This window comes from Geotrypetes seraphini, chromosome 2 (assembly GCF_902459505.1).
Source record: "Geotrypetes seraphini chromosome 2, aGeoSer1.1, whole genome shotgun sequence".
NCBI lineage: Eukaryota > Metazoa > Chordata > Amphibia > Gymnophiona > Dermophiidae > Geotrypetes > Geotrypetes seraphini.
This window is the reverse complement of record NC_047085.1, coordinates 273,930,370-273,942,871: the sequence shown is the minus strand read 5'-3', so window position 1 is coordinate 273,942,871 and position 12,502 is coordinate 273,930,370. Positions and strand designations below refer to the sequence as shown.

Here is a 12,502-nt window from a genome sequence, read left to right as displayed (position 1 = left end):
GGTGCCTTATGCAGTGTTATTGGTAGCATAGTAAATAGGGGCTTATACTATGCTTGTCTCTTAGTTGAATGAAGTACGTGCGCTGTGTGTTCATTCACTTGTTAATGTTTTTGTCCTTGAAGACAACGGCGCGCTCCTCCCTCCTTGTGGTTCTGCGTAGTGGCTCTAGAGCTCCCCCTGCCGCCCGCGGTTGCGCCCTACATCTCAGAGCCGAGCCCGGGGATCGCGTGCGAGGAGCTCGGCTTGTCATTCACGCTGGAAACCGCCACCTGAATCACAAGGAAGTGGGAATCCTTTAAAAATCTGAAAAAAAAACACCAAACCATAAATACATAGAAACAGGCAGCGGCGACATCAGCACCAGCTTGAGCAGAGTGCGAGAACTCCTCAGAGCAGGAGCCACCAGTGGGCGTCAGAAAGGGGTCCCCCGGGGGAGGGAGGGAGGTCTTGCACCTCACTTGCCCCCTCCCCAAGTCTCCTGCTGGGTGAGTTGAAGTTTTTCTGGGGTTATAGACGCGCAGATTTCGCTGCATGTTCCATAGGACTTTCTGGAGCAGATGCAAAGCAAGTTGTTAGAAACGATATATACCACTATCTTGTGCAGAAAGACGAGGCTCCCAATCTTCCTTCACACCTCTTCATTTCTGTAGTTGAAAGAGTTCCCCTGAAACGGACAATTCAGTTTCTCTCCCCCCTCCCCCCCCCCCCCCCCCCCGTCTTCCTATTTTGCATGGAATACGTTTATTATTATTATGATCACTATGATTATTTGCTTTTGCCAAATTTGTGCAGTAATGCTGTTTGGGCAATGACTTGGATCTCTTTGGGCGCGCATAAAATACGCGCATAAAGTACGTGGTTTCCATTGCTGATCGGACACCTGTCGCTTTATTTCTTCTTCTTCTTCTTTTTGCAGGTGGACGATGATCCCGCCCGGGGAATGCATGTACGCAGGGAGGAAAAGGAGAAAGCCGGTGCAGAAACAGTTAAGTGCCACTTTTACAGTCCGAATGGAGTGTGTGTGTAATAATTGAAAACAAATGAATCAGGGACGGGGAGGTATCTGGTGGAGTAAATGTGCTTTGTTTTACTGGTATATCAAAGAAAATGACTGGAGAGAGAGACCGCGAGGACCATCCCGGTGATACATGCTGCATCATGATGGTGAAAGTTGCACCTACTGTAGTGCTCAGTAAACCAGTACAGGATCCCCTCCCCCTAAAAAAAAAAGGAACAAAAACTAGAAACCGAAGCTCTGTAGGAAGTAATGGAAGTGTTTGACATTGTAGGAAGGAAGGGGTCATTTTCACTCAAGTAAGAAATGTTTTCCAGATGCCCCCAAAACATTTGGTAAGAGAAATGTTTCTTATTATAGCGATCCCTTCATCATTTCTTTTGTACCATGTAATTCTAAGATCTGAGATATGTTCCTGGACTTTTTTCATGCCTGGAATTCTGGAGAACTGAGTCCCAGGAGGTTGCAGCAGGACTAACAGACGTGTCGATTTACCTGCTGCCTATCCAGAGTGGGATAACCGCTGTCTGCAAGAGGTTGTAAAAATCACAAGGTTTCATTTAATTATTTAACAAACTTTTATCCTGTCTAAAACTTAAGTGGGTTACAAAATTTGTACATAAAATACAACAGCATAAAATTATTCATCCTGTATCTGTATTTCCCCAATAGATACTACACTTCATCTATTTAAAAAAAATAAATAAATAAAAAAGTTCCATAAATAAGTTTCTTAAAGTGCAGAATGTTATTCACTATCCTTAATTGTCCAGCTAAATTGTTCCATAAAGTCACCCCAGCAACTGAGATGGCTCTTGTTCTGGTAGCAACATATTTTACCTGCTGTAGACTCTCCAGTAGCAATCGCTTTAACACCTCTGATCTTAAAGAGCGATGTAGACGATACCATGTCATAGCTTGTGCTAAGGTGCCCCATTGTGAACAGCCTGAAAAATCAATATCAGTACTTTAAACACAGTTCTACTCTTGCCAATGCAATCAGTTGCGTAGTAAAGGAGGGTGGGGGTGGGGGCAGTCTGCCCATTCCCCCGGGTGCTGTCATGGTGAGAGAGCATTGGCACCCCTCCTCCTCTCCACCCCCTCACTCCTTGCCACTCCTCCCCCTGCTGTGCGCAAGCCTTCCCTCCCCCCCCCCCCCCCTCATACCTCTATCTCTCCACCGGCTTGAGCAGCAACTCCAACCTGCTGCTCGTGCCAGCGTTGTCTATCCCTCTGACATCACTTCCTGGTCCTGTATGTAGAAAGTGACATCAGAGGAAGAATCGATGTGGGCAGCAAGTTAGTGATGCTGCTCATGCCGGGAAAGTTAAGAGGTACAGGATAAGGAAGGGCTGTGCACCCTTACTAAGCCACTGAATGCAATCGCTGGAGAAGGAGGGGTGACATGCTAAAACCTACACTTCCATATACAAGCATGCTGCAGTATTCTGGATCACCTGCAATGCTCTACACCTAGAAGATACTGAAACGACCAGGTCCAAATTTATATTTAGCCTCGTTCTGCTGTCCTGCTGTCACATACACACACAAACGCACATGCCAATATGCCAAGGGATATATCTCTTTTATTCAGAGTACTGTAACATATATATAGCATTGGAGGAGTGTGTGGCGCAGTGGTTGAAGCTACAGCCTCATCACCCTGGGGTTGTGGGTTCAAACCCCGCGCTACTCCTTGTGACCCTGGGCAAGTCACTCAGTCCTCCATAGCCCCAGGTACGTTAGCTAGATTGTGAGCCCACCAGGACAGAGAGGGAAAATGCTTGAGTACCTGATTGTAAAAACCACTTAGATAACCTTGATAGGCGGTATATAAAATCCTAATAAAACTTGAAACATTTCAGATACCATCCCCGGGTATAGAGCATTGCAGTAATCCAATTTCTGTAATATATTCTGTACCACAATCTGAAAATCATATTTAGATAGCATTGGTTTCAATCTGCTTAAAAGCCTCATAGATGTGTTTTGAAAAAGTAAGAAATACTTTCCCACTTTTAAAGCAAGCAATGGGAAAACTTTAAGCAATTTCCGACCCCGTGCACTCTTTCCCATAGGTACACATAAGGATGAAATTTATCAGGGCCTAATGTAGAAAATCCCTTGTTCTCCAGGATTATAAAACAGAAGCATTTGCTCTCATTAGCATTTTTTTTTTGTTTAGCCTAGTGCTAGGGATCAGTAATGGGATACCATCCATGCCACCTGCCGCTGATAACCACATCTTTTTTCTCTCTCCTTCCCTATTGCATGCGATAATGCTAGAGCCTCAAAGAGTCTATCTAACCATGCATCAGAAGAGGAATTAAGAACAATATAACCAGTGGATTGGGCATTGGGGTTACTGCATAGCTTCAGACTGAAAGGGGCAGGCTGATACTGTTTAGGTTCTCTTATGTACAGATTTGTAATTTTCATTTTCTAAGGTTTGTGAGAAACTCCTAGAGAGTTGGGTAGATAAAACCTGCCTCTGACTTTTAACCTACTGGTGGCATCATTGAACAAGAAGTGTTGGCTGAGACAGTCACTATTACTGTTGTCAATAAGGAAGCTGCCTGGTATACCAAAGAATTTCTTCCTATTTGCTGTCCATGAGAAAGAAACATAAGTGATAAATAACTCTTTTTGTCACAGTAGTCATGGAATGTGTGTTTTAAAGATGTCATTAACATTGCTGTGGGTTTTCAATTACTTTTTTGAGATTTCTCTAAGGTGGTTGTGCCTTTGAAAGAATTAAACCACCCAATGGTTATGTTAAAGGTTTGAAGTTTGTGAGTTATAGTGCCAGTTGCTAAGCCTTCAGTTCTAGACTAGAACTGTTTATGGGTGCTTTTTCCCCAATTCCATTTTTTTGGACCATATTCAGAAGAAGGGCCTTATTTTGCCTTAAAACCTTGAATCCTGGTTTGGGCTGTGACAATTAATTTTTAAGAAATATGAGTGTCCTTGGTTTTGTTTTATATTTTATGGTGGATAATATTCTTTTTTCCTTACCGTTAGGTAGTTTCAGGATTAATTTTTCTATTATGGAGAAGGCTCGCTAAATGTTTTGGCAGTTCCCATAGTTAATCCTTAACCGGCTTGTTATATTCAATCCATTGTCTCTATGAGTGTACAGCATGTACAATTCTTTGTAACATATTTAACTCACCTGCCTTTAACCTACCTAGAACTCTAACAAGGATTCAGCTGGATATAAAATTGCATATAACATAACATTATAAATTTCAATCCTGTGCTAATTCAGCCCTTTAACATGACGACTTTGTGATTTATTTTTTTCAGTGTGGTCTATTTACATATCTCATCAATATTCATAATTTAGATACTATTAGAAATATGTGAATGCTTTTTTAATTGAGCAATTGTAAAACACATTTCAGCAGATCCTAAAAAGGATTTGGTGACCTGATTAAAGAGGACAGGAGTCTCCTATTAGGGAGGGAAGCTGTTTTATTATTTATTTAAATACTGTATTAACATTTGGCCTGTCAGTTTCTGATTTTAATCAGAACTGATCTCATATGATTTCCTTGTAAATCAGGTGAGGCTGAGGCCTGAGGGAAGAGGTGTAAAGTGGTGTTTTTCCTATTTGTTTACTTTCCTCATGCCTCTCATCCACCTCGTCCCCTGTGTAGATGGTGTATAAACAGTTTCTGACCAATTGCCATAGACTGCGACTTGCTCTGAATCCTAGCATTAATGCATCCTGACCTTAGCCAGTAGGTGTCACTGATAGCTGAGATTCCCCCTCCCCCTCTCCCCAAGCAGGAGCATAGCCATGGATGAACCTGGGCCCACTCCTTGACAATGCTGACCTGAAGAAAGTAGGCTTGGCTCCCATGGAGTGTTCTTCAATGGAGCAGCGACAGCAATTCCCACATGCTGCCTGCTGCTAACTTGGAAGCTTCTCTGCTGTGTCCCACCAACTCTGTCACAACTTTCTGTTTCTCTGCCTGAATGGGATGCGGCAGAGAGGCTTCCAAATTAGCATTAGGCAGTGTGTGAAAATTGCTGCCACTGCCAGAGACCATTTGAAGGAAGAGAAGAGTTGTGGATGGAGAGGGAGAGAGGAGCGAGAGAGGTAGAATTGCAGGACATGGGGTGGAAGGGACTGAGGAAGAAGGGAGAGATGTAGCAAAGGGATAGAGAGGGTCAAAAAAGGGATAAACTTGTATATGGGGGTAGAGGGGAGAGAGATGCTGCATGGAGAGGGGAAGGAAAGAGGTGAGAGAGGAAGAAATGTTGGACATGATGGTTGAGGGGAGGAAGGGAGAGATGCTGTATGGGGGAGTGCAAAAGATGTTAAGTTAAGTGCTATTTGTATTCCACCAACTCCCTTACAATAATAATTTTATTCTTATATACCGCCAAAGCCATAGTAGTTCAAGGCGGTTTATAGTAAGAAGTACTGGACAATCGGTGGAAAAATACAAATTATCAGAAATACATAAAAGATTAAAAAGGTAAAAAATTTAAAGCAATGAACCCTTAGGTTACAAATCGATCAAACAACTTAGTTTTTACTAATTTTCTAAAAGTATAGTAAGAAGAAGCACGCGTGATAATGTTACCCAGCCAATCATTCCTTTTGCCTGCCTGAAAAGCAAGAGTTCTATCCAGAAATCTTTTAAAACGACAGGCATTTACTGTCGGGTAAGCAAACATATGGATTCTGTGTGTGGGCGTGTTAAAACGGTCCAGGAAAAAGTGAGAAACCAGGTATGCAGGAACCATACCAAATATTGATTTAAAACTGGCCCAAAGTGGATAACTGATTATGAATATGACAATTACAAATAATAAAATAAAAATAAATATTACAAGGAAATCAGATATTTTATCGGTTTTAAATCAAAATAAATATTTCCTAAATAAATAAGTTTTCAAATTATGATGAAAAAGAGTAAGTTTTTATCTGTTTTAAATCTGTAGGTAGGGTGAACCAAACCTGTACTGCCTGATAACACACTGAATTATTCAGTTCTCTTTTATATTGTACACCCAACAATGAAGGGAAGAATACTAAATGGGTTTCTAAGGCCCAAGATAAACAAACTCTATTTTAAAAATTGAATAAACTGATCATATAGTTTAGAGTTAATCCCTCAAATATCTTATAAACTATAGGTGCTAGCCTGTTGGACCCAGGGCTCAAGGGAGGGAGAAAGAGAGAGATGTTGGACATGTTAAGAGCCCTGCCCTTTGAGATTTTATATAAATTTAATTTTCTTTTTATTAACATACATTTTTAAACCTTATACAGATAAGAGCAGTCATACAGCAAAAATTATTAGTCCTTGACTTGTGGTTCTATTATGTATAGACCTATATTGTGAGTTTCATGACATGCCACATAATTTTGTTTTGGTTTCTAGCTCTCTTATATATGTCTATTTAACACATATTTTGCTGCCATGTAGGTTTAAACTTTATATTTCTCTTTATAAGTTCAAAATATATTGATTAGACTATGGGTTCCAGTTTAGCTCTTCTAAGCATTATAGTGTCACTTTTGGGACACGCCCACGAGCATGCCGATTTGTTTAACGTCCCATGCATAAGAACATAGAACATAAGAAATGCCTTCACCGGATCAGACCGAGGTCCATCAAGTCCGGTGATCCGCTCACGCGGCGGCCCATTTAGGTTCTCTATTATGAAAACCTGAAATTACCGTAGCCCTCAATATGATTTGCAAGAAGGTGTATATCCAACTTGTGCTTAAAACCCCGAAGAGTAGTCTCCACCACAACATCTTCAGGAAGAGAATTCCAAGCGCCCATGCGTCAACCTTATCATCTCCTGAGCACGTATTTTATCAGAGAAGTCTATCCACCAATCGCTCCTATTTACGTTACAGTCAGGTCTTTAAAATCACCACAGTTTTGCAGCACTTTTTTCACTTTTGGGTGATTTCATTCTTGGCAGCGTTTTTGGCGTAACACACAGGCATTTGGTAAGTCCTTTTCAAAAATTTCTGTTCGTCTGGCGGTCTAGCCTTTATGGTTCATTCAAACTTTTAAGGCAGCATTATTATTTATCAGGTCAAGTCGCACACCATAGTTTTGTTTATGTTCCGTTTCACCCCTCAGGTTGTACTGCAATTCATTGCGCTAGTCTAAACATATTGCCACACGTTAGTTTTTTCCGTTTAGGCCACATATTTAAGCAACTTTTGTTTCTTTTAACTCCCAAGGATGTATTATTAAATTTTCCATGCCCTTCGCTCATCCGATCCTTACGTGCTTTAGAGACAGTCTAGCTTGCAGTTTTTTCAGTAACTTTCATTGCTTGTAGCCTTGGCTCATATGTTCAAACTAAGCATTGTTAGGGCTTGTGGTACATATTTGCATATAATTTTTTCCCCTGGAGCGTTGATAATATTATGCTCATGATAACTTCATACCAACATTTTTTTTCCAACTTTTTATTATATTCCTTTCAAAATATTCACATTGTTAACATTTACGCTACTGATTCCCAATATGATGTTCTATTTTCCATTTTCTTGTTTCCCCCATTTCCTCATGTTATTGACATGCTTTGGAACATCAGTATATCTTAAGCCATTTCGTTTTGTTATAGAATATGTTTTCATGATTTTGATTTTACTTAAAATGTTTTTATCTTAACTGCAGGTCACACATTTCATATGATGTTATGTTTTATGCTTTTTATGATGGCTGTTACCTTTATGATTATAGTATGTTTTAAAGTTTTCATTGTGACATGTTTTGGAATACAAGCTTATCCTAAATACCTTCTTTGTTTTGTTATATTATATGACCTTTTGTTTTTACCTAAAGAGATTTCATTTTAATTGCAAGTTACACTTTCTATATGATGTTATGTCCCATGGTTCTCAAGATAGCTGTTATCCTCATTATTTTTTGCAGTATGTTTTGATTTTATTAAAGAATTTTGATTATAGGAGTGGAAGGGCATAATCAAAAAAAGCGTCTAAGTCCCCTTTTGGCCTAAGTCCCTAAACGTTCAACCCAGAAGCAGAGAAAGTGTCCATAACCAAAACAAACGTCCATGTTTTGATTATGGCCTTCCTCTGCCTAAATGCCCAATCTCCACTACGTCTAAAAGTACACCCACACCACGTCTACACTTTTTAGCCATAATGAAACAGAAAAACGCCTAAGTCCCAAACGTCCAACAGAAGGGCTTTTAGGCAAAGGAGGAGCCAGTCCTTCGCCTAAAAGCTGGATTCTGTAACCGGTGTCTGTCAAAAACAACACCGGTTACAGAATCCCACCCCCACAACGATCCAGGCAGGAGGGTGCCCAAGCCCTCCTGCCATGTCAAACCACCAACCACCCCTCCCCCTCCCAACTTGATCGGGGCAAGAGGGAGCCCAAGCCCTCTTGCCCTGCGGCAGCTGCGACCCCCTCGACTCGATCGGGGCAAGAGGGAGCCCAAGCCCTCTTGCCCTAGCCAACTGCAGCACCCCCGACTCGTTCGGGCCAGGAGGGAGCCCAAGCCCTCCTGGCCCAGGTGATTCTCTACCCCCACCCCCCCACTACATTACGGGCAGGAGGGATCCCAGACCCTCCTGCCCTCGACGAACCCCCCTCCCCCCAACGTCCGCCCCCTCCGAACCCCCGACCGCCCCCCAGCCGACCCGCGACCCCCTGGCCGACCCCCACGACCCCCCACCCCCCTACCTGTTTTGCAGTTGGCCGGACAGACAGGTGCCCAAACCCACCTGGCCGGCAGGCAGCCACCAGCAGAATGAGGCCGGATTGGCCCAGCCATCCCAAAGGCCCGCCCACAGGTGGGGCCTAAGGCGCCTGGGCCAATCAGAATAGGCCCGGGAGCCTTAGGCCCCTCCTGGGGGCGGGGCCTGAGGCACATGGGCCAAAACGGTTGGAAACATGATGTGCTGAAAAATCATCCGCGAACAGTACAGCAGGCTCTGTGGCGGCAGTGAGAAAATCGACCAGCAGGAATCGCTACATAAACTCCTTACAGCTGGAGGGCTTAGTGAGGACTTTAACAAGCACTTTGCTCCCCTGAAAGACAATATCATGAAAGCGATCGATGAGCTACTAATAGAGGTGGAAGGAACACTGGATAACATAGCAATTCAGGCCTTGGAACACATCCACTCTAATGAGGTGATCATGACAATTGGTTGTTTCCGCACAGTGCAAGCATTCCTGGAAAAGGCAGCCCGCCGGCGCAAGTTCCATGTCATTGTGGCAGAGTGTGCCCCTTTCTGTCTGGGCCACGAATGGGGATAGAAACCACAGTTATTACTGATGCAGCCATCTTTGCAGTCATGTCCCGTATCAACAAGGCGATTGTTGGATCAAAGACTATTTTAGCCAATGGAGCATTGAGAGCAGTAACTGGGACTCATACCCTCGCACTAGCAGCTAAGCACCATTCCACCCCAGTGATCGTCTGCACCTATGTACAAGTTGTCACCTCAGTTTCCTAATGAGGAAGATTCATTCCACAAATTTCACCACAAGAGGTTCTACCCTTCTCGGAAGGGGAGATCCGTTCAAGGGTCAGGGTGCTGTGCCCTGTCTTTGACTATGTACCACCTGAACTCATCACCCTCTTCATCTTCAAATTGGGGGTAATGCACTATCCTATATCTACCGGCTCATGAGTGAACTTTACCTCCCTGATGACCATGATTTGTGACTAAGGTTAATGTTTAATGCACACCCCATTTCTGTAAATGAGAGACTGAAGCACTGGATGTAAAATAAAGTATGAGAGCTGGAGGCAGTGCAGGGTTATTTCTGCAGCTGCTATACTGTTTATAGAAAGTTTAGAAAAGATTCAGAAGGATGAACAGAAAAAACACTATTCATATATGTTCAATGGTATTGGGGCTTATTATCCATTTACTACAAAATGTATAGAAATGTTGCCAAAGAGCAGTTATTACATGTGTGTACCAAATAAACATTCAGATCCTGGCAAAAAAAACCAAAAAAGAAATATGGTAATGGTGAAGTAGATTAAAGATGAAAAGGAATGGAGGACTGGGAAAGGAATGAGATGGGGAATGGGAGATCTAGTGGATGAAAGAAGAGGAGGGAAATTTGATAAGTAGCTGCAGAAAAGAAAAAAAAAATGAGAGGAAAGAGCTAAAAAGGATCAATCAATATGTCAGAGGCAGGTGTACTGAGGGAATAGAAAAGAGAGAGGAGAAAAGTCAAATGGATAGCAGCCACTTGAAAGAGAATTAGCAGATGACATACAGGAAAGCAGAAAAGAGAAACAGGAACCAACAAAGGTAGAAATGTCAGACAACAAAGGTAGAAAAAAGCATTTAATTTTGAATGTTTTAAATGAAATACATTAGCTTTGGGAAATGTGCATAGCAAATGTCTGTAGTATGTTCAGTAGAAAAAGAAATGCATTTCTGTTTTTATTTCTCCAGATTTGCAGTACATGCTAAGTTTACCTTCTTGGAGATCCCATTTCATTTTTTTATCTAAATATTTGTATTTGTTCTTTATTTGGTGAGGGTGGAGAAATTGGATGGGATTGGGGAGAGGGCATCCTCCTTTATTTTTTGACCTGGGCCCTTGAATGTCTTAACACTGATTCTGACCCTTGCTGTATAGCTTGTGGGGATCCTCAAGCATCCTCAGCTGAGGAAAACCTCCTCCAAAGATGGCCAGAACTCCCTTCTACCAAACTCTGCAGTCAGCGACAGCATCCTTGACCTACTCACAACTAAGCCTGCATGGGGTGCCAGCATCAGTAGCTTAGGGATGTTCCTGCTGCCTTGCCAAGCTTGCAAAAGGGAGTTCTGACTACCTTCAGAGAAAGTCTTCAGCTGGGAAGACTTGGGAATCTTCATTAGCTAAAGTATTTATATTTTGACATGTGGATAGAGCGTGGCAGAGAAAATTTTGTGCTCACCCACCTTGGGCTCAGGCCTTCCCAAAATTGGCTGTCTGGCTATGCCACTACCCCCAAGAACTGTAAGCACTGGATTGAATATTCAGAGGATTTATTCTCTTAACTTTGAGCACTATCTTTCAAAATTTACCTAGGCTGAGTGCATAACTTTGTACTCAAAGGGCCTGAAATTCAGCCCATGGTGGTAAGCACCTTGTAAGCTGCTCACAGCTGTGGGTTAGATTAACCCCAGATTTTCAATGCTGGGCCATGTTCACCCTCCGCCATTGAATATCCAGGTTAGTGCAACCACCTGGAAGTTAATTGACATTGGCTTATATTCAGATTGGTGATCAGTTAACTTTGGTGAATAAAGTTTAGACAGATGTTTTGCTCTCCTAACTTTATCCAAATACTTAGCTGTAGCAAATTGAATATCACTATTAACTGGCTAAGAAGCGGCTCTACTCAAACTCTTCCTATGGACTGCCCCTAACCTAGCTTGTTAGGGAATTATCAATTAGAACTATTATTCATCAGCTCAGTGGGGTTTAACTGGGGAGGAGCCCCTCCCTTCTCAGTTATACCCCTTTGAATACAGACACCAAAATGCATTAAGGGGGTCGATATTCAAAGTGAAATAAATGTCCAAGAGAGGCTCATGGCCATTTAAATCACTTGTCCAAGCTAAGTATATTTATCAGCCTATAACCAGAAAGTACAGTTGAATATATCCTGTAATGCCTAAGCTGAAACTGACTATTTTGTGGACAGTCTGAAGTAGAGAATGACATGGGGACAAAATTTTCCTCATCCTCGTGGGAACTCATTTTCCCTTCCCGTTCCAGTGAGTTCTTTTCCTGTCCCTACCCCATTCCTGCAATCTCTATTCTCATCTGCACAAGCCTCAAACACTTTAAAATCATATGTGTTTGAGGCTTGTAAGGTTAAGGCAGAGCTTACAGGAATGGGACAGATACAGGAACAGTGACAAAACGCACAGGGATGGGATGGGGACAAATTTGTTCCTGTGTCATTCTTTATTCTGAAGGCAGAGTCAGTACTTATCTGATTAAGTGGCGATATTCAGAACTTAAATGCATAAGTTATGTAACTGGATAAAGAGGACTGCACAAATCACAGGCCTAGGTTTAGCTGGTTTAACTTATCTGGTTAAGTTCTAAATATAACACTTAACCAGATAGGTGTTATTCGGCATTACAGACTCAGTATCTGGACATGACTAAGCATTGAGTATTTGGGGATACTGCTGGTGAAGGGCAAAAAAAAATCTAAAAACTGGATGGCAACAGGGGTGGAATTGGGATAGGGCAAATAAGTTAACATAGCATTGGTTTTCAGTATTTGGGTCATAAATCCAGGCAAATAAATGGCAGGTCTAAATTAAAGATAATAAAAAAAAAAAAATCAATAAAGCAATAACATACACAGGCTGAATGCCAACATTCAATACATCCAGTGGCGTACCAGGGGGGGTGGTCCACCCTGGGTGCCCACCCCAAGGGGGTGCACAGCCAGCCACCCTCCCTATTCTGACGTTGTTGCTTTCCTTAACCAGCAGCA

General features: G+C 42.3%; 1 protein-coding gene and 1 pseudogene across 1 annotated transcript in view; both read left to right on the top strand.

Annotated features, from left to right (window-relative positions):
• Positions 1-352: 352 nt before the first annotated feature.
• Positions 353-12,502, top strand: part of AHRR (aryl-hydrocarbon receptor repressor) — a 355,001-nt gene continuing 342,851 nt past the window's right edge. Inside the window, exons 1-2 of the mRNA XM_033929699.1 lie at positions 353-485; positions 917-985. Of these exons, the coding sequence (XP_033785590.1) occupies positions 924-985 (62 nt within the window). The 5' untranslated portion in view covers positions 353-485; positions 917-923. The remainder of the gene's footprint in view (positions 486-916; positions 986-12,502) is intronic.
• LOC117355781 lies at positions 1,108-9,703 on the top strand (annotated as a pseudogene).